At 41.3% G+C, this 27,920-nt stretch overlaps 1 protein-coding gene across 3 annotated transcripts in view; it reads left to right on the top strand.

The window, feature by feature from the left end:
- Positions 1–1,330: 1,330 nt before the first annotated feature.
- TCP11L2 (t-complex 11 like 2) overlaps positions 1,331–27,920 on the top strand; it is a 41,079-nt gene continuing 14,489 nt past the window's right edge. The window contains exons 1-6 of one of the 3 annotated variants that reach the window (XM_015240630.3): positions 1,331–1,426; positions 13,552–13,743; positions 16,455–16,590; positions 20,212–20,332; positions 21,337–21,557; positions 23,344–23,480. In XM_015240630.3, the coding sequence (XP_015096116.1) occupies positions 13,587–13,743; positions 16,455–16,590; positions 20,212–20,332; positions 21,337–21,557; positions 23,344–23,480 (772 nt within the window). In that variant the 5' untranslated portion in view covers positions 1,331–1,426; positions 13,552–13,586. Of the gene's footprint in view, positions 1,427–5,045; positions 5,256–13,551; positions 13,744–16,454; positions 16,591–20,211; positions 20,333–21,336; positions 21,558–23,343; positions 23,481–27,920 lie in introns of those variants that run through there. The other 2 variants (XM_015240628.3, XM_006205873.4) reach the window with 2 other exon arrangements.

Here is a 27,920-nt window from a genome sequence, read left to right as displayed (position 1 = left end):
GGCACCATTTCATTCTTACTATCTGGAAGGCACAGCCACACCAGTAGTTGGTCCAAGCACCCTTCTAGAGTAATGGAATGTGATTATAAATACTTTGGGCACTTAGTTGATATAGTGCTGGTATGCTTGTTGGCATGTTGTTATGGAGGTTAGATAAATACGCCAATAAGTAATAACTTTGCATGTGACACTCCATGTGTCTCTGTGTGTGTAGAGAAGCCATGAAATTAGTTTTGGTTTCTATTCTTGACCATCCAATTTAGTGAGTCACTGAATATCTCTTTGGTCAGTCATAAACTCTCAGTTCCCTAATATAATATCTTCCTATAGAACCCCAGGAACTCAGGTAAAACCTACTATACAGACAACTGAGTGTTCAGGGCTCTCAATTTTTTGTCCTCAAAAAGTAGTATAATTATTTAAGTCCCACCACTTTGGTTTATCATCAAAGGAAAGAAATTCTTAGAGGTTGCAGGTGGGGAAAAACATGTTTTTAAAATGAAAGTAAACTCTATGCATTTTGACTACCTAAGAATTGGGCTTGAAGGGAACAACTTAAAAAGTAAAGATTAGTATTCCACCCCCTCACCCCAGCATAAATAATTTTGACATACCAGAGTGAAGGGCTTTTTGCAAATTGATTCCTTTCCACAGTTTACATAAAAGCTCCTTTTGTTATCATGACTTTTAAAAATATAAATACAAAGGAGATGGGAAAGCTATTGTGTAGTGTTAATAGCCCACCACCAATGAGGTATATTTAGGAGGGCATACAAATATAAGAATAGTATTTTATGACAGTGTGAAATTACATTAATAATGTATGAATGAATACATTCTCACTGTAAAAAAAAAATAAGCAATTTGTATGTCTGTAGAGTAAATCAGAAACATCCCCCAATCTTGCCTCTCAAACAGTTTGGAGGATAACTTTTCAGTCTATTTCTATGCATTTTATATATACAAAATACAAACTTGCACTCTACTGCCAGCTCTCTCTCTCAAGCGTAAGTGTTATCACCGCATAATGATTGTTATATAACTCGTGTTTTTAAGTTGAACACTTTATCTGAAGAGTCACATTTCTTAATCTTTTCCTTTTTGGCTTCTGAGTTTTGCTTCTTACTTTAGAAGCTCTTGCCCCAACACACTGGGTATTCCAATTGATTTTTAAAGTGAGGACCTAAATGTTCATCCATGGTTGAAAGGACTATGAAGACATTTAGAAAACAACTGCCTGCTGACCCAGAGGTGGAGTAGAGAGCTGGCTGTCTTGGCTGAGCTCTGAGCCATCACCTCTTTGGCCTCTCATAGGTGCTCCTTTGAGCTTCAACTCTGCTTGACCCCTCCCACTTCCTGCCCAGAGCCATCTTCATTGCTGGTCCTCACTCTTTTCTGCTTTCCAAGAGAAAACAGTGGTTTCCAGGTAAGTGAAGGGGGCCCACTGAGGGTGAAGGTGGGGGGCAGGAGGGGTTACTAATTAAGAATGGTTTCCTTTTTACTCTGCTAGGTGTGAGGGTAAAGGCAACTGGAATGATTGGCACCAATTCAGTTCAGTGGAGTCAGGGGAAAAAAACTGGTTTGGGTGCATCAACATTTTGATTCACTTCCAAAGCTGGTCAGTGATCTAAATCTGCCTTCTATTCAAGATTAAAAAAAAAAAAAGACAAAATTTGCCAAGAAGATGTGATTAAATTTTGAACATTCAGTGACCAATTATCTAGTTTGTACCTTAGCCAAATTATTTTTCTTTCTCCTACTTTTTATTGCCTTTTTTGCCCTTTACTGCTTTTTTAGCTCTTCCTAGAACCTTAAGATGGTTAGAGGAGAGAAACAGAAATAGGTTCCATTTAATCAATTTTCTACTTACTGTGGAGTCATATCTTATATGAGGGGTTAGGTTCCACAGAGAGAACATAAGGACAAAATCATATGCAGTCAAATTTATCCATGAAATTTCCTTAAATGGGCCATAAGGCCTGGAAAACACCCAGGGTTTTTTGTTTGTTTGTTTTGCCTACAGCATTGAAACAGATATGTCTTTCTTCAGCTGAGTACTAGATAAAATAACTGATTTATATTTGGGGACAGATTAAGGAAAAATAAATACCTTCAAATGCCAGACATATTCTGTGTGGTGAGATCAGGACCAGCTACATAATTTTTGAGGTCCCATGCAAAAGGAAAATGCAGAGCTCCTGGTTTGAAAAATATTGAGAATTTCAAGTTGGCAGCAGTAGAACATTAAGCCAAGTGTGGGCCTCTTCCAAGTGTAGGGCCTTGAGCCACTGCTTGCGCATGAAGCCAGCCATGGATAAGAAGCTTAGAAAGTAAGAAAAAGCTTGGAAACTGACATCGACTCAGGAAGAGAAGCCTCATAATTCCCATGGAGCGAGGGGGTTAAAATCACTGCCAGGATCCCAATCATGCTGTTGTGCTCCCCACCCCATGTCCCATCTTAGTCTGCCTAGTTGAACTTGCCTGATGCTAGATCAGCACAAGATGCAGCTCCACGATAAAAGTTAAATGGTTGTGAGTTTGCAAATCCATATTAAAATTACATTTTTTGGTTTTCTGATTTATTTCAAGGATTCACTGTAATTTAAAACTCAGATTTAAGATGTGTCAAAAGAAAATTAGTATTTATATTTCTTTACAGAGCATAAATTTTGATCTGCCCTTAGTCGTTTGCCAAAGGAATAGATCAGATGTAGTCTGTTGTGTAATTTATAGAGAAAAATAAATTGCTTTATCATGAGTTCTCTAAGTGATTAAAAAAAGGAAAGTTAGAAAAATTAGGTGTGATAGTATGCCTTCTTCAAATAAAAGGCTAATTATTTTACTTACTAAAGAGGTTGCCTTTTAAGACTTTTTTCAGAAGGTCATGAACATAATCTGAGCAAGGAGGATTTTATTCTATGACTGCCTGAGCTCTCTGAGCAAGAATATGATACAAGGCTCTCTTTTTGAAGGAAACTCTCTAATACTTTACAGTACTATATTTCTTCAAAGTACTTTTATATACAAGCCCAGCTACAGGAAGTTGGTCAGGTAATTGATGAAAAGGTTTCCAGATAGCTACTTATTTAATGTTGATGTAATAGAAGATTGTTTTTCCAGGGTATTTTCTTTCTCTGGCAAGGGTCTCTGATGTTACCCTTCCTCTTCCCCTTCAAGGTTCTCACCTCAGCACATGCTGAAACTTGACTCACCTGCTTTGACAAAAATTGCTTCCTTGTAGCTTTGAGAGATACCTATTTGAGCTTTAAAAAAGTGCCATGCCCAGGGTCAGGCAGCTGGTGACCCAGGTAAACTGGACAACTCTCCTGACTCATGCTTACCTGCTTCACATTATGTAATACAGCAAAACAATACTTAACAAACTCCTACAAAGCCAACAAAGGAAACAAAGCCACAATATGTCATTGTCACAGTGTTCAGAAGTTTGATGGATATTTTTAGTTAATCTTTCTATTGTAGAGTTTTTAGCGTGGTGATGGCAGTTATGTGGTGTTTGTTCTTTGGCAAGAATTGAAATTAGAGGCTTCTGTCAACCTGACTGCTAATTCCATCAAATGACATAAACAAGGTTCATAGGAAAGAACATGGGTGGCCATAGCATTTTCTCTTTAATCTCTTGATTTGTGTCAAGTTGTGTATTTTAGGAGAAAGGAGGAGAGAGTGGCATAAGAAGACACAAATACAAATTAATAAATATCACTAGTTAAGGTTGTTCAGAGGGGTTTGCCAAAATAGTTTCAACTAACACTGATTGCTTACTGTGTACAACTCTAAGCACTTCACATGCTTTATCTCATTTCGTCCTCACAATAACCCCTTGAGATAGTTATCATGTTATTCCCATTGACCAAGATCTCATAGCAGTAAATGTCAGAGCCAGGGTTTGAACGCAAGCGGAGCCCCTGTTGTAAAACTGAATGATTCCACCTAGGTTAACTGACTTTCTACCCACCCTTAAAATGTTCCTGGTTTGTTTGTTTTTTTCCTACAACCAATTTTGCCTCCACAATCCAGACATGATTTCAAAACTAAATGGAAATACTCGAGCCTATACAAAAGTCACTTACATTCTCACAAGAAACTATCTCCCAAATAACATCAATTTACACCCAGCAGAAGATACAGGGGTTTTCATGTTTGCGGTAGGGGGACGGGTGTTTATGTACATCCCAAAGCACACCCACAACAGGGCTGAACAGTAGGCCTGACCGCACAGAGGTCCTCTGGGACTGCTTATTACATTAACCTCTGTCGAAACTTCTCTCAGAGATAGGTGCTGCCTTGAACCCTAGGGGAAGTAAGACGCTTTATCTTTTGCATGCTCACGAAGTTTGTCTTCAGAGATCCTGAGTGGGTGAATCCCAGGAGATAATCGCTCTGTCCAGCCATAAGCAAATCTGGGCTCCTGTTTCTGTGGAGGTGCAGACATAAACATAAGTGACAAGTTGGTGGCAGACGTGCGTGGGCAGGCACTTGTCCCGTTGTGGGTTGGGTGGTCTCTGTGTAGACGGTGTGATAGAGGGCACTCAATTTGGATCGCCCGGTCTAGATGAGGGGTGTTAGGGCAGTAAAAGTTCCACTCGCGGCCGGGGAGCTTGCAGCATTGTCTAAGGTGGTGCGCCCCGGGAGCCCAGAGGTGTCAGTCCAGCGCTCCACAGGAGAATCACCAAGCAGCTTCGCCCCGCTCCTAGCGCCCCGACAGGCCCCGCCTCCAACACCCGGGGCTTGGGAAGGCACCGCTGCCCCAGTTCCGTAAACACTTCTCTCCCCGCCCCTAGCAGTTCTCGGACTGAACCATCGCAGCCTACGGGGGGGGCACCGTTCAGCTCGCATCCCAAACACCCCTAATCCAAGCTCGTCTTGGCCTCTTTCATCCGAACACTGAGGTAAATTGCCTGTATTAGGTCAGGTCTGTCAGAACTCTGCTGTCGAAACTGAAGTGCCCGAGACTTCCCCCTATCCCGATTACTGTCTTTCCCCCGCTCTCCCGTTACGGGGTGGCCACGCCGTGGATGCCTCCCTGGAGTCCCTCCCGCCCCTTTAAATGCCGCGTAGGGGACCGGGGAGGCTGAGGGCTGTTGGACTCGTGAGTTTCTGAGGTGTTTGTGCCCTGTTCGGTGAGGGGACACTCAGAGACCCCTGACCCGGGGTCACTCAGTCGCCTTTCTCCTCCGCCTGTCTCCGCGCCGGACCCGGTGTGTACCATCCCAGGGGAGGGGGCCACCGGCTCTGAGGTAATGAGCCCAGGCCAGCGAAGGGAGACGTCTCGCCCCAGGGCAACCCGAGGGCCTCCCCGACCCCATCTCAGAGCTCCGTCCTGGGACGCTGGGGCGAGGGGCTGTAAAGCCCCGCTTCTTGCTCCCTACCCCGCCCCCCTACATCCCCTTGTTTGACCTCGAACCGCCGTCCCGCGTGGGAGCGGGGCGCGGGCACCTAGTGGCCACGGCCAGTGTTGGCGTGGTGTCGCGCTATGGGCCCTGGAGGCGCCGCGGTCGGGGCCGCTTGGCCTCTGTTTACATCGCATTGGGACCGTGCCAGCGAGCGCGCCGCAGGCGGCTTCCCACCATCCGGGCTCCGGGAGGGGGCACCCTGTCGCCTGCGATCTGGGCCGGCTGTGGTGGGCGAACTGAGCTGCGGTTGGGGGCCGGGCGGGGCTCCAAGCGTGTGTTTGGGGTTTGTTGCCGGGGTTTCCTCGGTACGGCTAAGCCTCCGCCGTCTCCTTCCCCAAGGGTTTGTTTTGACAGGAAACGTGCCGCTGGAGGGGAGGGGCGGCCGGAGGACGTGGGCGAGGGGTATGCAGACTCCCAACCCGTCCCCTTGACCGCCCCCTCAAACGCGGAAGAGGCGGGAAATGCCCGTCAGGCCCGGGCTCAGACCCCAGGGCTCTCAGGGATGGCTTGTGCTTCCCACAGCTGCCCCTCTGGGTGGCACCACTTGAGGTAACAACGATGATTTGAGGTGGCACGTGGACGAATATGGTTGTTTTCCTTAGTATTAAGAAAAACTGTTCCATCATACCGAGCGATTTCACAATGATATAAAGTTTCTTTTCATAATAAATGTATTTTAAATGCAAAAATCTAGTCCAGATAAAGAGAGGTGTTTGATAGAGCACAGGTGAGGATGGAAATGTGGTAACAGGCGTGAAGAGTCTTACTCAAAGGGGAAATATTGTCCTCGATGGTTGTCCTGTTACTTTCACCTTGAAGAAACTAGCCAAGTTGTCCTTGTCTCCACTGGGCCCCTAGGCCGGTGATTCCCGTGGTCCCATGGCCTCCAGCCCAGTCAGAGACCTTGCTCTGTCCTACCTACCAAACTTAATGAGGTTATGGCAGTGGTTCCCTCTTTAGGAGGCACCCTGCCTGTCATTTCCTCTTGCCTCCAGGGATTTCATACATCAGTCTGGCAGCCCATGGAGATTGCCTGACTTGAAGCGGCCCAAGGCTGAAGATACCCAGTCATGTATGGAAGCAGCTTCAGTGCCGTTTTGTTGGGGGGTTGAGGGCCCAGAAGGGGAAACAGGTACTAAAACAGGCCAGCCAGGGGTGGGAGGAGAAGTGTTTTCTAGTGTGAAAAGTGCCTAGAAATCCTTCTCCCTGATGCTGTAATGTTTTGTGTAGCGTAAACATCTGCTTTTTTAGACAATGGCTGGCTTTGTTGGCTTTTATCTAGCTCTTTGTTGGCTCTAATTTGATGAAGACCGGTATTCTCTAGCTGAATGGAGCAGGCACCTTCCTCCCTGCTTTGTGGTTTTTGCTTTGCTGTGTGTGAATAGCTTTTTAGTGCTGCTGTTTAGGACTCGTTCTAAAGCAGTATTTTGCAGAAGATGAAGATTTTCCATGTCATCTGCAGTTTTTTTCCTTCAGAGCCCAGTCTTACTCCCCTGCCCTTTACTACAAGTATGTGAATACTTGCCCTTGCACCTGACCTTGATCTGGTCTTGAAGGCTGATGCCCACTAGATGTTTCTTGAAATTTTCTCTTTTCCATGATTTAACCTGAATTGGATGGGTTCCATTCCTCAGGGCCCTGCTGGATAAACTGAATTCACTTCAAAATGCTTTTGACTCATACTAGCTGTAAGCAAATAACCCTTTTGATAATATTTGGATTTTAAGGAGGGATTTTGCAGTGCATAAAGAATGGCTCCCTGATGGGGGATTTTCACTCTAGCAGGGTAATTGAGAATGATTTTGGACAGTAGACTCTTTCAGTGATGCCCTTTATGGTTTAGCTCTTGAGCAGCCACCCCAGGGGTAAGGTCAGCTTGCTACCACATATGCAAGTGTTCACGTGGTGATGGGTAGATCGATTTGGCAGAGTGGGAGTGAAAAGAATGAGTGATACACCAGATTTTCTCCAGCTGTCCTAGAGTGGTAAACAGCACAAACTTTTGGATTTGAGTTGTGCGTCTGCCACTGCCGTGAACCCTCAAGCAAATAATTTAACCTGTCTGTGCCCTAGGTTCTTATATATAAAACAGAGATAATGATAACTTAGCTAACAAGGTTATAATGAGGATTCAAGGAGATAATACATTTTAAGCGCTGATATCATAGGGGCCAAGTCATAGTAAGTAATAACTATTAGCTTCAATTGTTATTATTTACTATCAGTTAACATTAGGAGGGTGGAAAGGCACAATGTAAAAGCTTTTTTAAGCTCTAGGATTGTGAGTCTTTGCTAATTTGAATTATGGATGCCTTGGAAATTTGTTGAGATAGGCACTGGAAATTGGACAAGGGAGACATAGCTTCTTCCCTCAAGGAGCTTAAAATTTAGTGGGGAGGCAGATTTGCAGACAGCTATTGTACTTTAAGTGACTGCATAATACAAATATGAGCAGTGTGAGTGAGGCAGAGAAGGGCAGCCCAAGTTGTCTTGTGAATAGTGTGGCTTAATTTGTTCATCAGTGATGCTCCTTGAGCTCCCCTTCTATTCCAGGCAGTGTTCTGAGATGACTAACTTAAATAGAATGAGTGAGGATGTCAAGGAAGTTCACTTAGAAGTTGTAATGTCTGCTTTCAAATCTGAATGATGACAGGGATCCAGCCACACAGAGATCAGGGAGTAGAACATCCCACTGGGAGAGAATAGCAGGTGTAAGCGCTCCAAAGGAGGAAGTTTAGTATGTCTGAGGAACCCAAAGAAGGCCATTGTGTCTGGAGCACTAAGGGTTAGTGGGAGTATGGTACAGGATGAAATGGGCAGGGTCCCAATCACAGAAGGATTATAAACCACTGCCAAGAGACTTCTTGGGAAAACGGAACCCACCTGGAGAAGAACTCTTGAAAGGGATGATTTCTGCCACCTCTTCTGAAGGAAGGGCTCTGGAAGATTTCTGGAAGATTTCCTGTTTTATTCACTAGGCACTGTTCAAGAAGGACACTGGGATGAGTCTGATTGTCTGGAAGACCTTTCATAATAGAGTGGTATCTAAGCTGTTGCAGTGGTGGGAACAATCAGGACCTAAAAACTGCAGGGGACTGGGCTGTTCTGAATTAGGCTTGAGCTTTTGGTTCAGTACTTCTTCCTCTCTTTTAACCTTTTGCTTGGAAATAATTTCAAACTTACAGAAAAAGTTGCAAGAATGGTACCAAGAACTCTCTATGTCTACCTTCGACTCATACTCACCTGTTAACATTTTGCTCCATAAGCTTTATTGTTTTCTCTTTTTCTCTCTCATTTGAATCATTGGATAGAAAGTTTTATATATTACAGGCCTTTATTCCTAAATGCATAATCACAGTACATTTATCAACTTCAGTAAATTTAACATTGTAATACAGACAGTAGATTCATGTATTGTAACCATGTTGTCAAGTGGCCCAAAAGTGTCCGTTTATAGCATTTTCCCCTCTTCCTGTATGGGATCCAATTTAGGATCATCTCTTGCACTCAGGTATCAAGTCTCCTTTCATCTGGAACATAGCCTTAGCCTTTCTTTGTTTTTTATGACATTGACACTTTTAAAATTCATAATTTATTCTAATAAGAATAAAATAATAGTTGATATCTATTAAGGACCTATGAGGAGCTGAATATTTGACATAGACTATTTCAATTATTCTTCACAACAATTCTAGAGGTAGATACTACTGTTGTTCCCATTTTGTAAATGGTTAAGTTTCCTGTCTCCAGTCAGTAAATACCGAGAGTCGGGATCAAGAACCAGTCCACCTGGCTCCAGAGCCAGTGCTCTTACTGCTTCTGTGCCATGTGCATTGTCACTGGTGGATCTTCGCAATCCTGAACCAGCACAGGATCATCTCCAGATAGAGTCTGCTGCAGAAAGGAAATAAGGAAGTAAAGTAATCTGGACGAAGACTGAGGATTCACTGACAACTTAAAAACTGATCTCCCCTCCAGCTGTGGTGAAACAGAGGACTATCTCCTTCAGGTCTCTGTACTTGCCCCCTCCACTCTAAAATGTTAGTGGTCGTACTGCCATTCATTCATCCATTCATTCAACAGTAAATATTTAAGTGCCTGCTTTCTCTCAATTATTGTTGTTGGAAGGAATGATATAATATTGCCATTAACATTATAAAATGTGGAATAGTACAATGAAAACCGATTATTCTTTTTGAATAGTGACACACTATAGTGTTGGAGGCTTTTTTTGGAGTTAGTGTCTGTCTTCAAATTGACTTTACCTTTGGCCAGTGAATAAATCCTCCCAGGCAGGATGAGATGCAGTGTTCCTGAGAAGTTGTTCGGTTGGTTGGTGAGTTGCAATGATGAAGGTTAAGTAGATCTAAGTTTGTCGGTATGAGAAGCATTACCTTTCTTAAAGAAACAACCTGTTTTCATTATTACTATTCTGAGAGAATCCAAAATAGCTTTAAAAGCAGTCTAATTACCCTCGAGCCTTTCAGTCAAGTAGCTTTGTCCCAAGATGACCTATATGGAAACCCAAGACCAAGAAAGGTAAGAGCAAGTGTGAATGAACTTCCAAAAGACCACTTACACCATGATGAGCCATTTGCTTTTTATTTAATTGAGTTATAGTCAGTTTACAATGTTACTTTTGATTTTTGTAATTCAAACGAATGCAAGACTTCTGTCTTAGATTAACTGCCTGTCTTTGTTGTCTGTAGGAAAACATGCTTTTATCATCATGGAATAAAATTATTTTTCCTTTCAGAGTTTAATGCCTAAAATAATGATGATAACAACTATAAAAGCAAATAATACTAACAATAGCAAACATCTGTGTCCTGTTCACTCTGTCAGACACTATTCCAAGCACTCTACATATATTGACTGAATAAAATCTTACACCAACCCTATGAGTTAGGTACTATTAATATGAGGAAGCAGGCAATTTCTTGATAGAGTAATAGTGGGCATTTTAGCCTCAAACAAAAGTTTCTGCTTGGATCCACTAAAACCCAGTTGTGATATGAAGGCTTCTACCAACTAAACAAGAATTTCTAAACATTTTGAAGCTTTTAAATTTTCTGTTACATCCCCTCTACAAGAAGCTCTCCCTCTAGTAGACTGTTGGAAGAAAGCGTAGTTGCGCATGTTATTAAGCATGTCTGCCATGAGCACATTTAATTTCTCAGAACTTCTAGTGATGCCTCATGGAAATTTGGGTTTATTGCATTTTACCAATTCCTCACTAAAAGGCACCTGATAGCTGGCCCACTGCCCGCCCCCCTCAGAAAAATGAGGTGAAGAGAGCAGATGTGATAAAGTCATGCGGCAAATCAACAATAGACTGGGCCTCACACCTGGACCTCTACCTCCTAACCTAGAGCTTTTTATTTTTTAAATCTTCGTACTTAGCTGCCTTGTTAAACACAATTAAGAAACCTGCAAAGTGTGCTGTTCAGCTGGAGTAGAAAATGAAATGGACAGTTATAGCTATTAACCTAGTTCATAAATTCCAATGGATAAAAGCTTTTATTCACCTTTACTTGGAAAAATAGCCAAAGTGAAGAGAAATTGGGAGCAGAACATACATAGCACAGTTATTACAGTGGAATGACTGGAAAAAATAATCAAGTGGAAATAGTAAGAGCATGACAGGGCCAGGGAATATTGAGTCTTAAGCCTAATAAGGTAGATATAGGTGGTAGGTTCTCTGCTGCAGGCCTCGGACTTTGGCAGTGCCAGGCCAGTAAATGTGTGGTGATATCAGTTTGTAAATGTTCTGGTTGCAGCTGTACTAAATGGGATTCAATGGTTCCGATTCAGCTGACACCGAATGAACACTTGTCGCATACTTGACACTGATGGTGGACAAGACATGGTTCCTGCCTTGTTAAGGAGAGTTGGAAGTAACCTTGAGAGGAAAATAACTACAAGGGACTAAGCGTTATTGTGCGGATACAGGAGATGTGCTGCAGGTGTACAGAGTGCCCTTAGCTCTGGCCACCGTGTAGAGGGAAGGCTTCCTGGAGAAGGTAGCATTTGCAAGAAATACCATCAATGAGAAATAAAATGTTGGCAAAGAGACAGAGAAAGCTTGAGGAAAGGACACACACTTCACTTGGGATTTGGGGTTTGGTGCAAGTGAAAGGGTTAAAGCAGACTCTTTCCTTCTGTCCTCTATCACCACCCCCACCCTCACCTCCTTCAGCAGTTGGGAGTTAAAGCTCTAGGAGAATATAGTTTGCCTGGGGTAAAGGAGGTGAATTCACCACTGAGGATGCAATGGTTCAGGTCCTTTTATATCCTGTATCCGAGGTGGTTGGTTTGGGAACTCTAGGAAAAGGTAAATGTGTCTATGTGGGGGCTTCCTGGCAGCTCCACCTCATTCCATGCCCTTCGGTCTGCAGGGATAACCTCCTCAGAGTTGGTGATTTTCTGTTTGCAAAAGTGGTGTGCTGAGCAAGTGTGCATTTCTACAAGTGCCAGGACTGGAGAAGGTTGTTTAGGTGCGGCCAGGGGCAAATGCCTTTGGGATTTTCACCTTTAATAAGTCCTTCCCAGGTTCATCCATTTTTCTGTCATCACCTAAGGGATAAAAAAATAGCAGTATTTCTTAGGGAAGGGAAATAGCTCAGTGATAGAGCACATGCTTAGCACGTACAAATGAGGTCCTGGATTCAATCCCCAGTACCTCCATTAAAAAAACAAAAAAAATCCATCATTTCTCTCAGCTCAATCCCCCTTGGTCCTAACCCTGCCGCTCCTTTCTCATGTTCCTCAGCAATGCCTTGGCTTCCCTTTTCTTGTCCTCCAGCATCTCACACACAGTTTTAGGCAACTGATCTTGAAAGCCACGAGAGGATGGTCCTGCATAATTTCACCATTACTTTTCCCAGTGCCTGGTACATAGTAGGCACTTAATACATATGAAAGGAATCATTGGAGAAACTGTGTAGGCATTTCCAGGCAGTCTACAGGTAGTTACGGTTTCACATTCTGACAGCTTTAAAAGATCTGAGCACCTCATTGCATGGGCCAGTTCAGGTTTAAAGAGCCTCAGTGAGCCCTTACTATCATTACTGTCCGTTCAGGAATTGAGGTGCCTTTTTCCTCAGGCCCGGATTTCCCCTCAGTGTCAGCTAACACCACACTCATATCAGGGCCAGCCCCTTCATGGGCCTGGCTGAGGTTCCTGCGCTCAGTTCTGAGCATCCCATGTGCCCTGGATCTCCTTTTCAGGGGTGTCTGGGCCCAACTGCCCTTCCCTGAGAAGCAGTCTGATGTCCCCAAAACAGCCCTGGATGTAGAGTCAAGGGACTGGTTTTACAGTAAGTCTCCAGAGTCTGTTCTTTCCCAGCCTGTGAATCAGGATCTTTTGTGCCTGTTTGTTCATTGGGTGGCCGTGGGTACTTTGTAAATTGTCAAGTACCAACCAAATATCAAGCCTTACTCTTCATAGCATAGCAGTTCATGGGAAAATGGAGAAGAAAACCCTATAGACTTGCCAGCCAGAGATTTTCATTAGTCTTCCTCTTTCCCCAAGAGGCTCACAGATAACTAAAGATGATTTCAAAAGTATTTTATTTAAAACAAAGACAGAGGGACAATAACAATAGCTGATATTTGAATGCTGTGTTAAGCACTTGGATAAAGATTAATCGTATTTCATCCTTAAGCAACCTTATGAGGTTAGTCTTTCAGCCCAGTTTTACTGATGAGGTAGGGAGATAAGTGACTTCTCCAAGGTCACATGGCAAAAGACAGAACAAGCTTCTAAAATCCAGGTAGTCTGACCCCAGAACTCTACACTCTTACTCTTACCCTCCCATGCTTTAGCGACCCCAGGAGAAGAGCGTGTGTGTTCTGTGCACTGTTTTTGATGACCTATCATTGCTGAGAGCAGCTCCCTGTTCACACTAGGTATTTCCTGTGTGAGCACACACCTATGGCTGTGGAATCCCTTTCTGGAAGGCAGTCTTGCAGGCCCCATCATAGCTGGCTGGGGTGCCATGGAAAGGATGAAGTCATCTTCTGGGGGCCTTTCCAGTGCTGTGACACATGCCACAGGGCTGTCAGTGCTGGAAGAAGCACGGGCACCACTGGTGGAGGTACCGTGGAATGCTGACGCAGGGTCTGTTTGTCTGTGCAGGTGCTCTCTCTTTCCCCACACTCCAGTGACACAAGATGCCCTTCAATGGCGAGAAGCACTGTGTGGGCGAGGACCAGCCAAGCGATTCAGACTCTTCCCGGTTTTCCGAAAGCATGGCTTCACTCAGTGATTGTGAGTGCTCCAGGCAGAGCTTTACAAGCGACTCCTCCAGCAAATCCAGCTCTCCTGCTTGTAAGTCAACAGGGAGCAGGGGCTGGGAGTGGTGGGAATGGTTCTAGACATATGTGTTGGATTTTAAAACTCAGAAATGAGTGAGAGCAAAGTACCGACTTGCCCTCCTTTCTTGATGTACTGGAATAGCATTGCTAGGGCACTGCAACTATCTTGTACACACCCTCAGCAATAAAGAGACCCAAACTTTACAACCTATCCATTTTTATTTTCATCACTCTGATCTGCTTTGCCTTGACTCTGAATTAGTTCTCCCAACCCCACCTGTCTTATCTCTCAAATAGTGGAAAGCTACTCCATGAGATCATTTTTTGAGCCACATTCAAGGATATATTCAAATTATTCCTTTCTGATTTACATAGAAGGAAACTTGCCACAACTCAAGGGTCAGGCAGGAAGTGAAATAGTCTAAAGGATTTCCTGTGGATTTCAAAATCTATTGTGCAAACCACTCCAGAAAAGTGCCCACAAGGAGAATGACTACACGAGGGGTGTGAGAAGGAATTAAAAGAGTAGCCCCAGTGAAGGGAGACGTCTTTTTCCTTTTTTGTGTGTGGAAACTAGAGAGGTGTGAAGCAGATGTTTGTCTTTTTTTTTCTTAGCTTTTTAATTGGCATTTCGTATTAGGCAATATAACCCTTTAAGCTGCCAAAACCAATGCAGAAAGAAGCAACTAATGTTTAATGTGATCAAATGCCCACTTCAAAAAGAAGTTGTTCATTTTTATTTATTTTAAATTTGTACATTCTCATTAAAAAACGGGACGCTCCTGGGCTCAGATCTGATCATCTCATGTGCCCAGAATCTCCTTTCCAGGGGATAGTTGAGCCCACCTGCCCCCAGATAAGTAGAGAGAAAAGAAAATATTGCCTATAATGTCACCCAGAGATGACAGCTGGCAGTGCTCTGTCACATCTTCATTCGCCACATAGACATATATGTGTGTGTGTATGTGTGTGTGGACTTGTTTCACTGTTCTAACTAAAACATTTGCTCATGATAATGTATTTTTAAAACATTGTTTTTATTACTACTTACCACTTTCATCAAGTGAATATACCATCAATTTATTTAACCACTGATATATCGTTGGACATTTAATTCATTTCCATTTTTTTGCCATTATAAATAGTGCTTTGTGAACATCTTGGTACATAAAGCCTTTCTAGGAATTCCTTTGGATATAATTGGATTGCTGGACCAAAGGATACAGACATTTCTAAGGAGAACCATAATGGGACAAAGAATTGGCAAAAGAATTTATTAGCAGCCACCCAGATTTCAGTGCTTTTTCTCACTCTTTATGCTACAAATGGATTGATGCCTCTAGCAGGGTCCCTAGGCGTCCTGAAGAAGGTTTTGCTAATTGTATATCATAATTCCCTCCTCCCCCTCCTCTTCTTTCTAGAATTGCTTTAGATAGCAAAGTATTGCCAGTCAGTACTGTTGTTTGAGATAATGATTTTTAGTGAACAGAAGCTGAGAGTTCCAACAGTGGTTTCAAAGACATGATTTATTAGAATAATTTTTGAATAATCTTCACAAATAACTGGAATAATTCTTTATTCACTACTTCCTGCTGAGAAGTAGATGATCCAGCTTACCAGATTTATCTTATTTTAATTTATTGAGTTCTTACCATGTTCTTTTTTACTTAAATTACCTTGTTTAATCACTTCAGGACAGCCCTATGAGGAGGTAAGTTATGCTTCAGTGAAGTCAAATGGTAACTACCAACCAGCAAACCTTAGAATTGAACCTAAGCCTTATGCTATACTGCCTATAGTTTTAGAAGTTATGGGGTTGTTTTTAAATCAATTATTTCATATTGAATATGCTTAAATTAATGAGAGTTATGAATTAGAGAATAAAAAGTAGTCATATATATATATATTATGGAATATGACTCAGCCATAAAAAAGAATAAAATAATGCCATTTGCAGCAGCATATATGGACCTGGAGATCATCATACTAAGTGAAGTAAGCCAGAAAGAGAAAGAAAAATACCATCTGTTATCACTTATATGTGGAATCAAAAAAAAAAAAGACACAAATGAACTTATTTACAAAGCAGAAACAGACTCACAGACATAGAAAATAAGCTTATGGTTACCAGAGAGGGAAATGGGTGGGAAGGGATAAATTGGGAGTTCGAGATTTGCAGATACTAACTACTATATATAAAATAGATAACAAGTTTCTACTGTACAGCACAGGGAACTATATTCAATATCTTGTAGTAACCTATAATGAAAAAGAATATGAAAAGGAATACATGTATGTATATATATGAAACACTATGCTGTACACCAGAAATTGATACAACATTGTAAACTGACTATACTTAAATTAAAAAAAAAGTAGTCATCAATTTCCTATGTAGTTCATGTAATAAATGCAGATATCAATGGGCACTAAAGAATGAGGTCATTTAATTTTTAAAAGTAACATAATAGCCTATATTAATAAAGTTTTTTAAAAAACATTTGAGAATTTATTATCAGTACAGTAACTGAAGCTATCAAAGGAGTTCTTAAATTTTTGAAGTATTAAGTATTAATTAGGGGAATCCACAGATTTTTACATTCTTCTTACTTGTAAAATCCTGAGAATATATAATGGCTTAACTTAAACCTTGTCTGCATGAGGAGAATTCATTGGATGACAGCTTCTCTTCCACAGCTTAACTAGTTTTTGTTTTCGTTTCAGCAACAAGCCCTCCCAGGGTGGTAACATTTGACGAAGTGATGGCTGCAACAAAGAACTTATCAAACATGACTCTTGCCCATGAAATTGCTGTAAATGAGAACTTCCAATTGAAACAAGATGCCCTCCCTGAGAGCAGGTAACCCTGAGGCATCTGTTGTTCATAAACTATGCTGCAGACGCTGTGTGTGTGTGTGTGTGTGTGTGTGTGTGTCTGTGTGTATACAGTGAACACAAATATTCACACTGATTCCTTGAAGGTCTCATATAATATCCACTGGGAGTAAGTAGTATTAAGAGTATATAGAGAGTGTATTAAGTTAGTTTTCTAATAAGTTCTTATATTTGTTTTTAAAACCATTCCTCTAGAATATATGTTACTCATAATCTTTTGAATTCAGCTTATATGCCACTTCTGAGGGAAGCTTTTCCTGACATTCCTGAGCCCACTAGACTACATTAAATCCCCTTCTAAAGACTGTGATAGTCCCCTATCTCCCCCCTTGTTAAGATGTCTTATAATTTTATGTTCAGTGTCTTGTCTTTACCACTTAACCAAAAGCACCATTAGTGGAGAAACTGTGTCCATATTGTTTGCTGTGTCCCTGTTACCAAGCAGAGTGCCTAACATGTAGGACATGCTCAAGAAATATTTGTAGACTGACTTATTAAAAACTGATACTCAGGTTGTGAAAGATAAATGAGTGCAGCTGAACTGCAAAGTGCTAAGAGTAGGTGATCCAGAAGCCTCTGAGGTAGGAGCCACAGCACCCCTGGTTAACCTCACCGCCGCAAAGAACCTCTAGGTAGAGCCATGCCCTTGTACCCTACCTCGGTCTTTCTGGCTTCAGTGGCTCACAAATCCCCTGGGACAAAGAGGAGAAAAGGCTTGCAGCCATTACTGCAGGTAAATCATCTTTAGAGGCAAAGTTCGCTCTTGGATAACAGCACTGAATCTTCAGCCTCACAGTGCCATGTATAAATCTATCAACCAAGACAACATATAGCATTTGATTCCATTCAGAACTTTATTGTTTGTTTTAAACTGGAAAATAATAAACATAATAATTTTCCTTCTTTAAAATGTGGCTCATGGTCCTCCTGCTCCTGGAGGTGTTGTTCATAATAGTCATAACTGTTTTTTTTTTTTTTTAAATCACTGGCCAGAGTAGGTGTATCTGTTTGGTTTTCTGTGGTGACTGCATTTCACCATGATCCTCCATACCAGCTCTGCTGCTGCACCCCCAGGCCAGGCCACTGTCATCTCTGACTTAGACTCTTTCAGTTCTAACTGGTTGCCCAGTCTCCATCGTTAGCTCCCCATACTCCATCCTCCACGGGTAACCATAGTGATCTTTCTAAAAGGTAAATCAGATTAGATCATGTCTTTGCTTAAAACCCTTCAGTGATTCTTTTACACTTAGAATAAAAACTCAAAAACTCTTCAGTATGACCAGCCCCCTTTGCTGACCGAGTCTCTCACTCCTTTCCCTCCTGCTTGTTGTGCTTCAGCCACACTGGCTTCCTTGCTGATCTGGGAGTTCACCAGCTTCATCCTGCCCCGGGGACTTTGTCCTTCTGCCTTCTTTTTCAGTGTTCTGCTCGTAGATCTTCACCAGCTGCTTCCTTTTCCCCATTCAAGTCTCAGCTCAAAGCTCACTGTCTTAGAGAAGCTTTCTTCAACCACCCAGTCAGGTGGGCACCCTCTTCATCACTAACTACCACATTGTCTTCCTCTGTCTTCCTCTTGGCTCTGAAATTGTCTTACTCACTTTTAATGTGTTTTTTGTCTTTCTGTCCCTGCTAAAATACAAGCTTTTTGAGAGCAGAGACCTTCTTTTCACTACACCTCAGCATCTAAAATAGGGCCCACCACATATTGAATGTTAAATAAACATTTATTGACAGACTGATAAAAATGAATTTTTGAAGTTAAAATTAGAATGTTGTATGAAGTACAGCAGAAGACACTTTGGGAGTATTTGTGCTTTCAATTTAAAAGTTGCAAATACAGGCCTAGCGAAGGCCTTCTAGGATCAGAGACACATTGGGGTTTGAATCCTGGCTCTGCTAAGACCGTATCTGAGCCTCACATTCACCAGGTATGAGAGGGGGACCACAATACTCACTTCATATGCATGCTTCTGGGCATACAAGTGCCTTGCATGTAAGTACTCTGATACTCTGGAAGGTGTGAATTCCCCTTCTCTTCGTATAATGCTACGGCTAGAAAATGTGAGCAAGGGAAACAACATGCAGAGTTGGGACATACTACCTTTGTTTAAAAGTGAAATAGCATATCATTAGCTGTTGCTTTTTCTAATGATTCTCCACAATGGCCAGGTTGTTACTTTGTAAATTATGGCTAACTCTCATATTTTACTAAATATTTTCTTGGGGGCAAACACTTGATAAATTAAGTCAGATTTCTGATACCCAGTAGGAATGCTTATAAATGATTTGATTGATCTCATCTCCACCCCTCCCTCCCCACCTCTTCTGCCTCCCAAAATTAAAGAGCTAAAAAGTACCTGGTAGCCTTTTGCAAAACTTAAACCCTCACATCCCTCAAGGAGCTATAAAGTTGTTTTAGCTCATTCCTGGTTGGTCCATTCTAGCCAGGTACATGAGGCTTGTGAAGTCGAGAACAACAATCCATCCCAGCGATGTCTGCCTTTCTAATTGTTCTATAATTGCTCAAGAGAGTCTAAAACATTGGACATGGCATTTATGTTGAATAAATCTAGTCAGGCAGCTAGAATAAGTTTTAATATGTGAAGTAGCTGAGTATAATATAGTGTTTGCAGTTATATAAACAATTTTAACTCAGTCTCCTCAGAAAGCTAATTTCACTTCTTACAGTGTTAGTGTATACTTAGCTATTTATACTTTAAAAAGAAAAATTAGGAGATAATGTTTAACCAGCAAATTATTCATTCATTCACCTAAATATTCAGTGAACATTCAGTAAATGCCAGTGCTGTGTTAGGTACAGTGGCAAGTCCCTAGAAGTTGTGGCCTCTACCTGGGAGAGGCATATATCCCTGTGGGGAATAGAGACTTGTAAGTAATTACAGTTCAAAGAAATATGTGCTTTTCCAAAAACTGTTACAAAATGCTGTGGGAGTTCAGTAGGGCTATGTGTTTTGATGTGCACCTACTTTAGGACATTGACATGCAGAATAAAGCAGGATGGCCACCTATTCTATTGTGAGCCTTTCCTAGGAAGTCTCCTCTTTCAGCAGTTTGGTCTGGCTAACTTTAAATGGGACATCTAAGTTGAAGTTGGCAGGCATTCAAATGCATGTCTCCTTGGGGCCAATCTGTTCTATTCCATGCCACGAAACTTCAGCTGTTAAGGAAAGAGCAACTGTCATCTCATCCCCAGATCTAGAACAAGTCTAAAGATCTGTGTATAAGAGTAGCTAGTAAATTACAGTATCTTCTTAGGACAGAATTTTATAAGCTTACTGAAAGCTATAGGAAGGAAGCATTTTAAAAATCTAGGGGAAACACTTAAGACAGAATATTAAGTGCAATAAATAAATAATATTGTACAGACCCAGTATTAAAACAGTTGTAGTAAAACAGTTCCTTCACTGAACATATGTCAGATATGTCAAAAGATTAATAAGGGGATTATGAGCAATCTTTATTCTGGATTTCTGTGTTTTCTAAGATTTCTACCATTGGCATATTTCTTTTATAATCAGGAAAAATAGTTCTTATTTTAAAAAAACAATCCATTTCATTTCTATAGTTTGGCAGGTCGAGTAAGGCACATTGTCCACCAGGCCTTCTGGGACGTCTTGGAGTCAGAGCTGAATGCTGAGCCTCCCGAGTATGAACATGCCATCAAACTGTTTGAAGAAATCAGGGAGGCAAGTTGATGTTGTCTGTGTTAATTAATGATTTTCCCCCCAAAGACTGTTTTCATGTCTTCCAAAGAGTATTGGAGACTCTTTTTGAAAAACAGAGCCAGTTCAGTCACTGGAAGGGTTTTTTTTTCCTGCACCTTCTGGAGCCAGGTGGAGGCTGGGAAAACAGGAGGCCAATGCTTAGCAGGTAGGGCAGTGGTTGTGGTGCTTCAGAGCACAGACTCTCGAGTTAGCTAGACCTGGTTTAGTGACAGGCTCTGTCTCCCTTTAAGTCTCTGTTTCCTGAGTAGTTGTAAGAATTGTATCAGATAACAGTTATAGCTAACATTTACAGGACACTTGCTCTATTCCAAGCACTAGATTATTCATTTATCCTTACAATGCTGTGAGGTAATTATGCCTGTTATTATTTTATATAAAGAAACGAAATTCCCTGACTCATCCAGGGTCACACAGCTTTGAGGGGTTTGAACCCTGGCTCTCAGGCTCAGAGCCTGTGCTCCTAACCACATGCTGTGTATATAAGTATAGTGCCTGCTGTGTAGTGAATACTCAATATAAGTTGCTTATATAATATATGATATATTTAAATATCATATATTTTACTATTGGAGCCCATGGGTGTGTTACTGTTTGCCCTTCTGCGAAGGGTTCTTTGGAGCCATGATCTGCAACTTGTTCTTTCCTTGCATAGTTTACCTGTAAACTTTTTGAATTTCTTTCAATAATATTGCTTCTTTGCCAGTTATTTTTATCCTGATAGCCTTTGTAAGTTCCCATGGTGGGGCAGGTAGGGGGTGCTTTAATTCAGAAGATAGAGCTTTTTTTTTTTAGAGTCAGGACACTGGAGTGCTCCTCTGATCCACCACACAGCCTGTGCAAACTTTTGTGGCATCCAGGGTATTAAAATATGGACAGGGCGCTTGGTCATCTAGACATTGAAATAGAAAGTGATAACCTTTATTCATTAATGATGCTGTCATTGATTCTTTCCTTCCCCTGTGTAGATCCTTCTCTCTTTTCTGACTCCTGGTGGCAACCGGCTACGCAACCAGATCTGTGAAGTTTTGGACACAGACCTCATTAGGCAGCAGGCTGAACACAGTACTGTCGACATCCAAGGCCTTTCCAACTATGTCATCAGTACTATGGGAAAGCTTTGTGCTCCTGTGAGAGATGATGATATCAGAGCGTTAAAGGCCACTGGCAATGTTGTGGAGGTGCTGAGGTGAGTGCATTTTTTTGGAAGTACAGGAATAATAAGCAAGGGGCAAATCAATCATTTATTGTGTACATGGAGTTCTCACATAGAATGACTTAACATGGTTGTTAGTTGGCATGTGCTGGGCCCTAGGGACGCAGTGATGAAAAAGGCAGATACAGTCTCTGACCCCAGAGAGTTTATAGTCTAATGGCGAGATAGCCCTTGAACAAGGAATTACAGTTGTGATGAAGTGCTATCAAAGGGGAATATGAAGGGATGAATGGAGCCTCCATCAGGGGACCTAATCTAGTCAAGGATCCAGGAAGATGTCTTTATTAGTTAGAGTAATGCTAGCTGCTATGACACGTAAACCCTGAATTCTCAGTGCTTTAACCAATAACAGTTTGTTTCTCACTCATATAAAAGTCTGAGTCAGGGATTCTTGGTCAGGCAGCCTTTCATGAGTTGTTCAGGGACCCAGGCTCCTTGTCTTCCCTGACTCCACCCTTGCCCAGGTCCTTGGAGTCCTTTACATTCAGCAGGTGAATGGGAAAGAGATCATGGGGAAGGCATACCCAGTGCTTAATAAACAACCTTGGCCCAGAAGTGACATTCCATTGGCTATACCTAGTCTCATGATCCCACCTAGACTGTTTGCTGTCCGGAAACACATTGCCCAGCCACAAATCCACACTGCAGATAGGGAGTGCGGACCTTTTGTGATCAGCTAGCCATCTCTGCCACAGCTCCCCTGAGGAAATGAGGTGTACAATAAATCATGAGATTCTAATGTGACTGTGTAGACAATAACTTCTTTGTGATCCCAGAGAAAAGAGGATTCTGCAATACTTTCTGCCATGGAAGGGAACTCTTCTCCCTTTTATTTTTTATTTTTTATTTTTTTGTGAATATAGTCACATTGAAAATTAAATTTCATATAATAGTATTGAAAAGGTAGAGGAAGGAAACTGGTTTGCATATAGCGGGTAACTTACTTTGTTACTTTGGGAAGGTTGATAACCTCTCGAAATCACGCTTTCCCCATCTGTAAAATGGGCTATATCCTTAGAATTGAATCAGCTCTGGCAGTTTATGATTCTCCATTTGTGAAATACTTACTTTGAGTTATCTTATTACCAGTGTGTAATACCAAATCTGTGGTGTTCATCTTGGTCACATATTATTTGCCTGAATTTTATATTTATTATCTCATTGGCTTTTCACAACATTCCTCCAAGGTTAATCTTGTCCCTTTCTTTCATAGATGAGGAAACTAAGGCTCAGAAAGATTGAGTAATTTGTGCCTGACCAGAGCTGGTCAGTTGCAAAGTTGCATTTAAGCCCAGGGCTGCCCAACTCTAAAATGAAGTGGTTTTCCCCTGTGTTTCACTGCCCTGTTCTTTCTTTTATTTCCTTTTTTTCCTTCTTATTCTGTTAGAAATAGAAATCACATACACTATGTTCAGACTCCTTAAAATTTCAGGGACTTTCAAATGAAAATTCCTTCTTGAATCTTTTTTGTCTCAGTGTTAAGACTCATTGTTTATGCTGCTTAGTGTTTTTCTATCAGTTTATGGCTGGATGTAATGGCTTAGCCAGAGGTACTGTGTTTCTAAAGCAAATACTGTTGAGATCTGTGGAAGAATATATTTGGACTGTCTTCTGTGAAAAGTGACCTTGCCAATGGCAGTTGGAAACTCAGAAACATTTTAGGGATGTTTATCTTTTCCAGCCTGTAAAATAGATAATAGTAACTGAATTTCAGCTTAATTTCTTAATCACCTCTCTATTTTAACTCTAAAATTTTTAGACAGATATTTCATGTCCTGGACCTCATGAAAATGGATATGGTCAATTTTACAATTAGGAGTCTGAGACCATATCTTCAACGCCAGTTGGTGGATTATGAGAGAACCAAGTTCCAAGAAATTTTAGAAGAAACTCCAAGTAAGTACAATATAAGTGTGTGTGTGTGTGTGTGTGTGTGTGTGTATAAAAATTGGGTGAAAATATGATATTTTAATTTTTGACATCTTAAGTAGTATCACTAAAGATTTTTGCATTTCCATTAAATATTTTTTTTTAACTTCTGTAACTGACACCACAAACTTAGGGCTGTTTACTCTGACCCAGGAACTGTGCTAAGCACTATTTACTCCTTCATGAAGTAAAAAATTTTTATTGAGCATCTGCTGTGTCCCAGACACTGCTTAGGTGCTGTGGATAGTCCAGGGAACAAAACAGAATAAAGTTGTGACCCCCAAGGAACTGACATTCTAGTAGGCATAACAAACAAACATATATTGTCAGATGTGTTACTAAGTGCTACGAAGACAAACAGGACAAAGGGACAGAGAGTAGTAATGAAGCGGGAGTGAGGGTAGTGGGTGTTTTTTAGATGAGGTGGGCTGGGAAGGCCTCTCTAAGGAGCAACATTTGAGCAGAGTTTGCAGGCCAATGAGGAAGGGGCATGTGAAGAGGCAAGAACATTCCAGCCAGAGGGAGCTACAAGTACAAGGGCCTTAAAGCAGAAGCTTGCTTGCGAAGTTGGACAACCCAAGGCAGACAGTGTGGTTGGAGTAGAGTAGGCAAGGAAAGGGTGGTAGGGGAGGCAGCCGAGAGGTAGACGAGAGGTAGATAAGAGGTAAGTGGCTCATATACAGCCTTGTTAGGAAATGAGAGGGATTCAGATTTCATTCCAAGTGTGATAGGAAGTCATTGGAGAGTTTTGAGCAGGGGAGCAACATCTGATTTTCTTTTTTAAAGTATGCTCTGGCTCCTGGGCAGAGAATAGATTGTACAGGAGCAAGGAGGGTAACAAGGGTACTGATTAGGTGGTATTGCAAATGGTGGCCTGGTCCACGTCGTAGTGTCAAAGAATAAGAAGAGGTCAGATTTGGGGTGCATTTTGAAAGTGGAATAAAAGGATTTACTGAAATGTGGATGAGGAGAAAAAGAGGAGTTGAGGATGACTCAGAGTTTCTGCCCGAACAGCTAGGTGAATAGTGATGCACATTAGTAGTTGGGATAGACTAGGGAAAGAAGGTTGGGAGATGGTACAGAATCAGAGATCAGTCTTAAATATGTGAATTTTGAGACCTTGATTGGCATCAACATGAAAAGATCAAGTAGGCAGGTAGAGAGATACAAGAGACTAGAGTTCAGGGGAATGGTGGGAACTGGGGATGTACATCCGGAAATTATCAGTATGTTTGTTGGTAGAAAAAGCCATGGAGCTGGATAGTAGCTAACTGTATAGAATACTTATCACATGCTAAGCGCTTTACATATTTCAACTGATTTAATCTTTATAAAAACTTAAGGAAATTACTCTCCATTTTATGGATGAGGAAACTGAGGCACAGAGAGGTTAAATCACTTGGCTCCACAGCACAACTCGTACAGCGTAGAGCTGGGACTCACGGTCCCTGCTCTTACCCACGGTATTATACTGGGTGAGACTATCTAGAGAGTGAGTGTATATGCCGGCAGGGCCTGACATGGTCTCTGCCCTAAAGCATGTGCATTCAACCACTATGCAATATTGCCTCTCTTCAAACAAGATGTCAGTTATCTTGGGGGAATTTTCAGAGAGAGCTCTAGCATCAGGTGGCAGATATGACTAGATGACTTCTAAGGATCCTTCTGAACAAAAGTTCTTTGACTTCAGGGCTATATTGTTTTAGCTCCAAAGGCAGAGAGAGGGATTATGGGAAATAGAACCTTACCTAGAACCTGGATCTGAACTACAGTAGCTGTGTTCTTAGCAGTATTTTCCTGAGACTCTTTGGTTGGTTTCATCTTTGTGCATGTATATGTGTACTTGCACACATGTAAATATCTCCATGTCTTCAATCAAGTTAGCTTGTAATCTTAAGCAGATTTCTTAATATAAGGTTAAATTATGGCTTTGTTCATCTCAAGTGATTTGTTTCTCTCCTTAAAACTCAGGCTTCATGATTTGCACCTTTCACATGGACTTAGATATTTCCAGAGATTTAAGAATAGAATAAATCCAGCTGTGCATGTAGGTCATTATTGCCGAGCTCTAAATATGTTCCCAGAGAAATCAGGAGTCCAGGAAGCAGAGTGTATGTCAGCTGTTAATTATATCCTCAAGTCACTCTGCCAGAAGTCAGCCACTGTGCCCTTGTATCAAAATAAGAGCCTCCGTATTGCACAGAGGGACAAAAGTGCTAAATTTTTGTGTGTACATGATTTTTATAAATAATTATTGGAAAATTAATACAGAGAAGTACTCTGGGTTTCTGAATTGACTCCTAAAAGGATTGTATTTTGTTGACAGAGAGATTTTATATAATTGCCCTATTTAAAATATACCCAAGAAAGCCTTAGGCAGTGATTGGGTGCATGTATTAAATGTCAGCAAGTAACCACATTAGATCCAACAACTAAATTATCTGTGGAAAGATTGGCACATTACCCCTGGAGGCCAGGCCACAAGTCATTTTGCAGATACTCAGAAAGAAAAGGTTTTATTTATTTAGATAATGTCTTATATCTGGTAAAATGTTCTCAGGAACGTCATCTTTTGTGATTCAGAAATCCTGTGGGACATAAATATTTTTCAAAAATATATGAAACTGCATTATGATTGTCTTTGCCTGGCACTCAGGGCATTCAGGAAATACTGATGGAACATTTTAGAGATGAGCAGACTGGTGCTCAGCAACAACCTGCCCGAAGACAGAGCCGCACAGCTGATTAGTAGCAGAGCTGGGACTGGAAGCCAGGTCTCCCACAACCAAGCCAGGATTAAACCAAACTGCTGCTTTGGTTTCTTTCTTTGGATTTTTCAATTTTGTGTTATATTGCAAGTACCAGAAGCCATAGAAGGAGGAGGCCAGTTCATAGAAAAGCTAAAATACCTGAGTGTGAGCAAAGCCAGAAACCAGGAAGGCATCAAGAATCTAGGGAGGAAAAAACAAGGGAAAGTTCCTGCTTCTGTTGTCAGGATGGTTAATGTGTACTTCAACATGGGCCGTCCTTGAACACCGTAGCCACCATTCAGAGCCCCAGGAAAGAGTCTGGTGGGCATATGACTCAGCTAAGCCAACCCCTGGAGGTTGCCTGGTCATGATATTCATAAAAAGAAAGCATGGAGTGAGGGAAAATGACTTCTCAAAATCAGTACCAAAAAAAGGGAAGGTGAGGTGTTGCTAGGCATAAAAGAGCAGATGTCATGGATAAGGGAACTGCATTCTTCTAACTGAAAATTGGGGTATTTCGTTTGAATATTTTCCAGAATATTGAAAATAGGGGCCATCTAAAGCCTTGCACAACTTCAGGGGCTCCCATTCATATATTCTGTACCACTCTTCTAGTTTATTAAATGGTGCCTATTCAGAATTACACAGACTCTAAGAGCTAGCCTGGCCATCCCCCAAATCCAGGATGGGGATCACTCAGGTTTCATGCTTAGGTACCAGATTTCATGCTTAAGTACCATATTAGAAGTCAGCAGAGATGGGAATCGTATTCCTTGATGAATCCATACAGGGATACCCTTGATGCATTCATCTTGAAAAGCTCAAATACTAAACTCATACCAAACTGGCATCTTATACAGGGCATTCCCCAGAACTCTTTGAACTTTTTGTAGCACTAAATAGCACAGTGGCTTTTACATAAATATTTATGTGTGTGTTCTGTGTTGATAAAGCTTTATGTGACTTCAGCTTGAGTTTACTAGGTTTTTGCCTTAGATTCAAGGACTTAGTTTCTTTTTTTAAATTTTATTGAAGTATGCTATAGATACAGTAAAATGCGCCTACTCTAAGTGTATACTTCTGTGAATTTTGACTAAATACTATGCCCATGTAACCAGCAGTACAAATAAGATACAAAGCATTTCTATCACTTGGGAAAGAATCCTCATGCCCCTTGCTGTCAGTCTCCCCTGATCAAAGTAAACATGGATATAATTTTTATTGCTGTAGATCAGTTTTGCTTGAACTTCATATTAAATGAAATCATACTGTGTTCACTTTTCTGTCTAACTTCTTTCATTCAACATAAGGTTTTTGCTATTCATCCATGTTTTCATATGTATCAATAGTTTATATTAGTGAAAAGTATCCTATTGTATGATTACATACTTCATTTATCCATTTACTTGTTGATGGACATCTGTTTCTGGTTTGGGGTGACTATGAGTAAAGCTGCTGTGAACATTTGTGTACCAATCTTTGTGTGGGCATATGTTTTCATTTTCTTGGGTCAACACCTAGGAGTGGAATGGCTGGGTCATATGGTAAACATATGATTAATTTTAGAAGAAATGGCCAATTATTTTCCAATGTAGTTGTGCTGTTTTATACTCACTATCAATGTATGAGAGTTCCAATTGCTTTACATTTTCACCAA

This window comes from Vicugna pacos, chromosome 12 (genome assembly GCF_048564905.1).
Source record: "Vicugna pacos chromosome 12, VicPac4, whole genome shotgun sequence".
Classification (NCBI taxonomy): Eukaryota; Metazoa; Chordata; class Mammalia; order Artiodactyla; family Camelidae; genus Vicugna; species Vicugna pacos.
Note: the sequence above shows the minus strand (reverse complement) of the source record. Positions and strands in the feature narration are given on the sequence as shown.